Here is a 7343-nt window from a genome sequence, read left to right as displayed (position 1 = left end):
GGTGTGTTGTGGTGTGTGTGTGTGTGCATCCAAGGTTTCCTGTAATGTGCCAATTCTTTGCATGTTGATTACCTAATTCTTCTGCGTGCGTGTGGTTCTTATGGGACGTCGGTAAATATTATGTTGCGTGGGGGTGCTCAATTAATGCTACATATAGACTTTAACATATGTGAACATGGCATGCAGCCGTGACCTACTTAACCCTCTTGTTACAGGTCAGCCTCAAACTCGATTAACCACCAATTTCTTTTATGTCACCTTCTCTTTCAAATACTCTCCCTCCATACATTAATTACCAAACATATATATAAATATATATATATATTTAATACTATATAGTATATTATATATATTATATTAATAATAACACACACCATATATATATAATATTATATATTATATATATATAAGTATATATATAAACACATTATTATTGTGGGTAATGTAGCCCCCAAAAAAATCAAAAAATATGATGATCCTGGTCTGCTGCATTGATTTTTAGTTCTCTTTTTCTTAAAATCGTTCATTTGTGAGTCTGACATGTTGGAAGATTTAATGCCAATCATGTGGATGGATCTTTAAATTTTATCTCGTTGTAGTGTTGTTTTTGCTGTTATCTGTGTCTGTTCCCTGTTAATGCTCCTCAGTGATCCCTAGTACACACACACACACACACACGCTGGAGGGGTCTGCCTTGTAACGACGGCGAGCAGCTCCTGAGTGTAAATGACGGTGGTTATGTGGACGAGGAAGGTTGCATGAGCAAATGTAGGCCAATCATTCTGCTCAACTGCTTTCCTGCTGAAAAGGCCACAACAGAGAGGAGTCCAACACACACACAAACAGTCCTCAGCACACAACCTCCGCTGCACCTGCCGACCGCCTCCCACCTGCCTTTATTCTCCACCTGCCGTCTCTCTCACACTATTCTCCGTCCTTGTAGCGGTTTCCACTGTCCCCTGCTTTATCTCCAACTCTCTCACTGTCCAGACAAGACAATGGTTTGGTGTTGTATGCACACAGTCCCGGCCTGGCAACTGTTGCCTGGATACAGCGTGTTAGAAATCATATAAACGTCCCCCCTGAGGAAGGAATAAGTGCTTCTAATGGAATGGGGCTGGAGGGGAAGAGGATACAGTCTGGGGCGGGACAGAGGTGGTGCATTATTGAGGAGGAGGCTTTAGGAAACATCCAGCAGAAGGAGGGCAACAGTTGAACACTGCTGAGATTATTTACCTGCGTATTGATTTACGGTGCCAAATGTTTATTTCTCAATACTCTGTGATATCAAAGCGTATCGGGCGGTGGCGTAAAAGGTGCCGAGTGTCAATATCCAGCCACAAAACATCTGTAGAGTCTGAAGTGTGCAGCAGGACTGGAGCTCTTTCAGTCAGTCTCTGCAGGAAGTCGCAATAATTAACCCTGAATACAACTAATCCCTGAGCTTTGGGGCGACTTGAAAGTTTTTGTCCAATCACTTGCAGTTTTCTGTGCAAAACGTTGAGGTATACGTCAACAAACTCACTTCCTTGTTTCTAGTTGTGAAGATGCTGACATGTGTGACACCAACGTCTCACATAGTCTTTTTGGTTACTACCAACAGTGTGATTTTATTCTCACTGGAACAAGTTTGCAACTATTTTTTCACTTGCAAAGAAAATGTTGAAAAACATCACAACATGTAACGCAATGTTTTTAGAAAAGCTTTCATGAACGTTTCTTCACTGTGTATGGGAATGTGCATTAGTGAGTCCATTTTGGGTTAAAGTTGTGGACTTCTTGAGTAACTGGTCAGGCTCAGTGATTCCCCTGAGCCTGGAACAATAAAAAAAAACCCTGGTGGGATTGACAAGTGCACCAGGGGACAGAAACAAAAGTTGCACAGACTCACCGGAACAATCACATCGTCATAGAAACTCCAGGCCAGAGCCCACCGCATGGTCCGCCCCTGGCAGAACTCTGTGTGTGTCACTTTGGGCACCTGAGATTAAAGAAAATAGACGGTCAGGTACGAGTGATTGGAAATTATAGCACAGAAACCTGATTCCTCTTCGTAACATGTTAGTTTGTGGTTGTGGTATTATTTCTGTGGGACTTAGTTTTGGCTGTGTCAGTGTACTCCAAATGATATGATTATATAAAAGGTAGGAACCTGAAAGAGCTACAGCTGTTGGAAGAAATATGTTTGCCTCCATACGAAGGTTAATTTTATTCCTTCATGAAAACTTTCAGCGCTCTCATCTACGGATACTATTAAATACATAACCATAGATTAAACCAACATAAAATTATATTGCACAATTAAAACAAACAGCTGGAGCCACTGAACCATCTGGCTGCTTCGAGTGAGGCAGAGTTTTGAGATTATAATATATTTACAGTACGAGATAAAACGTAAAACAGCTCTACATAACCAAAACGTTTTTACACTGAAGCTTCCTCCTCGAATCACTCAATGAATCCTCGACGTGTGACGACCTTTGGCAGTGTGATGTAATGTAAACTAGGTGAGTGAGTGAGACATTTTCCCCCGCTGTGAGCTCCACATCTCTAATCGTGAGTGAGAAAAACAGATGTGGTGTGAAAGTGCTAAGAGAGCACTTTAACTATCCCTCAGGACTGCTTCAGTAAATAGGAGGAGAGTCATATAAAGGTCATAGGTCAAAGTGCTCTGTACCCGAGACTGTAACCAACATGCACATTTGCTAAATTGAGAAACAGAGAAGACAGAAGATGTAGTAATGGCTGATGGAAGCATTAGCATAGCATATAAACTAGGCCGGGTTTCTGTTTACACACGCTTTAAAATGACAATAAAAAACAGTCTTCCTCTCTGGACGTCAGCCAAGGCCGCACTCACTCTGATGAGCAGCGACAGCACCCTAAAACCTCTGGAGGAGCTTTGAGGGGATGGCAGGTGCAGAGGTGGGGCTCTTTTTGTTTATATTGTTTATTTTTTGAGCATGTGAGGGAAGTGACTGGCACGGGACCAGAGGCCTGCAGCAGCAGTCAGCAGTCATGTGCTGGGTTATTAGTTAGGCCAATGACGCTAATGCATGTTAGATACAGAGTGCCGTGTGATTCAGTCACGCACCGCTAACAGAAATCAGCGCGCTCATGGCTCGTTTGTGACGTTGCTTAGCTGGCGTATTAGAAAGAGCTGATGCGTTATATTTCTGTGGGTATCTGCTGCCCTGACAGTGACGACCGTCTGCTCCCAACGTCAATACGCTGTCCCAGAAGAGCGCCGGTTTGAGAGGGGAGGCAAAGATTGTTTTAACAAGCTATTATCTAACCCTGCACAGAAGGGGCTCGCTCCTGTGTGAACAGACTGAGATCAAAAGCTGGGGATGCAGATGTATTTGTGTGTGTGTGTGTGTTTGACTTGGTCGGTACTCACCCCTTGCTTCCTCAGCTCCTCTTTCAAAGGTGCCAAGCTACATTTCTTCCCCAACATGCAGCTGTACCACCTGCAGGAAGAAGAATCCATATTAACCAGCTGTGTGTCGCTGTGTTCGCGGCCCGGGCACGAACTGCCAAGCAGAGATCAAAAGGAGCTGAGGTGAGCTTTGGGGAGCAACACAAAGACCAAGTGAAACATGAGAGACAGGAAAAACATCCGTTTGGTCCACAGTGGAGGAAAAGCTGTTTTGAAGTCGAGCCCTTGGTGAAGGCCTGATCAATAATCTCTGCTGTGCAATAAAGAGATGAGGTTGGTCCTGATCAATAAGCAGTAGAGTCCAGCCGGGGAAGATGGAGCAAAGATAAACATCAGGGAGTCAGTCTGGAAGGACTGGCCAGTTTTCACAAACCTTGTTTTTTTCTTTCTCACTACACGTTGTTTGAAGCTGATCATCAGTTCTTCATTTAATCGGCTTAGACAAAAAAAATACATAACCTGCACATTAAGTCTGATAGATAAATAAATATGTAAAGCACACGAATATCCATGTAAACTCAAGGACATAAATCTTTTTTTTGAGCAATAAAAATAAGCTTTTTGAGCATTTGTTGACTTTTTCCCCCCTGTGTTTTGGCTCCCAGGTCACGGACTTTCTCCAATGGTTAGTGGAGTTTATTGGCAACATATGCAGCCTGTGAGTGAGACCACAGCCTCTACTCAAAGCTATTTATGCCTCATCTTCATGGTTTTTTTAGTAAAATAATCTGTGATTTTAAAATTAAAAAATAAACCTGCAACAATTTTTTTGTATCATTTCTCAAGTAAAAATAAGTTCTTTTTTTCAGTTCCACATCACTGTATATTGAATATCTTTGGATTTGAGACATTTGGTCGGACAAACAATAAGCTGTCTATGTCACTGGTAAATGTTGATTGGCATTATTTCCTGACATTTCATAGAAGATGACTGACAGATTATTCAGTTATGAAACAAAGGAGTTCCTTGTGTCAAAGATGTAAATACAACATAATCTGTCAAACATCAGGTCTCTATCAAGGAAACTAAATGTGATTTTAAGAAGGGTGAGTACATCAATAATACAGTAATTTACATACACTAACATTTTTATGTAAAGCTCAGTATTTGGTAAATGTACAAATCTACAGTCACACCCAACAAATCACAGCTTAAAAAAAACAGTTTTAACATTTGAATGAGAAAGGAGGGTGATTTGTAATCAGGTTAGGGAGGTATGAAGATGCCCAGAGGGGTGACGGGGAGGGGAGAGCGACGTGTCAGCCTCAGTTGACACAATGAAATATTGAACAGCTCTAATATTCACAGATGTTCCTCCTCTTTTTGTCACAGTGGGGAGGAACACCCAGAGCAGCTCCCCGGCTCTTCAAACATCCCAAGTGTGCAGCTGCATTAGCATCGATATTCATCCTTCTCTCCTCGCGTGTTGAAGCACAGGCGCATGATTAAAATCTTATTACCAGAGATGGTAATTTTCATATCAATGGCATGATAAATGAGGAGTATTACCTCACTTATAACCAGGGTTTTTGGGGCATTTGGATGTGTGTTATACTGGGAACTGAGGTGGCTTGCCCTTATTTGACGGTAATTACACTTCAGAGGAAAAAAAAGAAGGAAAGGGGAGCAGGGCGGGGTGGCGTGGAGGGTCTCAAAGGACCAATCGGTGAAGCTGGCAGTGTTTCCATGGACACCTGGTGGCTCTGGTGTCCCAGCATGCATTTGGGAGTGACAGCCAGCTCCAGTTGGTTTGGCCCGAGCCTCAAACCTGTTCAGTAAGACTGGGTTCGTTCTCACTTCCTCTCTTTGCTAGACGAGTGTAACACAGAGCCCGCACAAGAGCAGGCAGGTGTTAAAATCAGTCTCTCTCAGGGAAGGTTGTCTTTCCATTGACGCATTATACACACACACACACACGTGCGCACGCGCACGCACACGCACACAGTACTCTACTGTAGGAGGCCAAGCAGGTGTGGCATGTCTAATCAGTTTTAATAGCACCACTCTGCAGTTCCCTCTAACTGTGTCGCACTCTGCTGCCCCGGTGACAGCCCTGGTAACGGGGGAGGGTAAAGTGACGGCCGCTGGAGACACCCCCAACCAACCAACCAACCAACCACCCAAACACAGCTGTTCCCTGTGGGCTTCCCGGATACGACACAGGGTGAATGTGTGCCAAAATCATTAAACCAACTCTGGGTGACAGCTCCATCCAGAAACCCATCTGCCCATTTCACCTCTTGGTGTCTCTCCTCCACTGGTGCTCTCAGTGGCCATTTAAACCTCTCAAAGCCTCTCTAAAGCGAACAAAACTGCAGCGCTCTTGTTCATCCATCTGCCCATTAAGATATGAGGCTGTGTAACCCTGAATACGGACAGTTTCTGTGTGTGATTGAGCTTCATGAATGTGGTTTAGACACAGCAATACACCTGCGACAAGGGAAGAAAATCATGTTGGAGTCAGGTTTCATTTTGTCCTGATCTTTTGCTCACCGCAAGCGTTTCTTGAGCTGCAGGCTGTCATGAATGATCCTCTTGACAAACTCCAGTTCCCCGCCCTCCGCCATGATCTCCGTCACCCCGCCTGTGTTCACTGAACTGGGAGGAGGCCGCCGTGAGTTCCTGGAGTTTACCCCCTGGAGAGAGCAACAGGACAGGCAGAGATTAAGATGAAATCCTATTAGAGGCCTGTTACTATCGTGTAAACAAATAGTGTTTCATGTCAGGGCTGCTCCGGCCAGTCACTTGTTGTTTACTCTTAATGAGCCAAACGCTTTTATGGAATAAGTCTACCTCTTTTGAATTTAAATGTTCAGACAGGAAACCAGCAACATGTTTTCAATGTTAAAGGCAGGGAAACTCTTACCTTCGCTTCCAGCTGGTTGGCAAAAAAAGGAGGGTTGCACATGCAGAAGTCGTAAACTATTTCTGTCTCTTCTTTCAAGGCGTCCATCAGTAAAGTCTTCTGAGGGACTTTGACAACTAGGACAAAGATGAGGCAGGGATTTGTAAGTCTGATGTTTTAGCTAATCATGCTAAGCTCATCAAACAAAGGCTATATATAATGTGCAACTTCAGGATGTTCCAGACAAAAATGATGACAGAAAGGTGGTAAAATCTAAAATCTAATCTAAATCCAAAGTAGCTTATGACGGCTAATGTGTTCAAAGTTCAGAGAGATGCTGCTGATATTACAGTCAGTTCTTCATCGTCTTCAGATCCCTACTTGTTCTACAACCAGCATTTAGCATTATCCTGTAAACAGTCACTTGTAGCCACAGTTCAACCAAACTTACACACCAGATGATACAATAATCAAACACTACACTGACTGTTGCAGCGGTCTTATGTCTGGTGATACATCAGGATGAGTGCACCACGTTTACCTTTAATGAGGTCAGACAGGTTGTTCTGCTCCACGTTCTTCGTAGCGTAGTCAAAACAGATGTCGTCTACCTCTGTGGCGAGAAAGTACCAGCCGTTCATCGTGGCTCCCAGCAAGGGGTAGATACAAGACGCCCCAGTGCCTGAGGAAACAAACACACACACGTGTTTTTTGGCAGCTAGAGGATGTGTGTATTCATTAGGATGATGAATGATTATGACTTTCATTGAACAATATGGAAATATTTTGGGATGCTGTTTAAAGTAAATGGACTGCATTATCTTTAACTTTATGGCCACAATGGACAATAAATGTCAGTATTATTGAATCATGCACATATGACAAGGACAACAGCGGCATGATTCAGTCCGGGCTCAGACATAAGGCGGGCTCCGTTAGGAAAGGAAACACTCAGTGGTGATCCATCAAGAAGCAGACAGCTTCAATCTGCTCACAGAAAGATTCAGGGGTCCCCAATCAGTGACCTGAGGCCCTAACGAGGACACACACACACACAC

General features: G+C 43.6%; 1 protein-coding gene across 1 annotated transcript in view; it reads right to left on the bottom strand.

Annotated features, from left to right (window-relative positions):
* Window positions 1–7343, bottom strand: part of mettl16 (methyltransferase like 16) — a 19092-nt gene that overhangs the window by 4464 nt on the left and 7285 nt on the right. Inside the window, exons 3-7 of the mRNA XM_035680641.1 lie at window positions 6827–7112; window positions 6307–6422; window positions 5934–6076; window positions 3401–3470; window positions 1892–1981 (exon numbers count right to left, since the gene is read on the bottom strand). Of these exons, the coding sequence (XP_035536534.1) occupies window positions 1892–1981; window positions 3401–3470; window positions 5934–6076; window positions 6307–6422; window positions 6827–7112 (705 nt within the window). The remainder of the gene's footprint in view (window positions 1–1891; window positions 1982–3400; window positions 3471–5933; window positions 6077–6306; window positions 6423–6826; window positions 7113–7343) is intronic.

This window comes from Morone saxatilis, unplaced genomic scaffold, assembly GCF_004916995.1.
Source record: "Morone saxatilis isolate NCDOM2014 unplaced genomic scaffold, NCSU_SB_2.0 Contig8, whole genome shotgun sequence".
In the NCBI taxonomy this organism is placed as follows: Eukaryota; Metazoa; Chordata; class Actinopteri; family Moronidae; genus Morone; species Morone saxatilis.
Note: the sequence above shows the minus strand (reverse complement) of the source record. Positions and strands in the feature narration are given on the sequence as shown.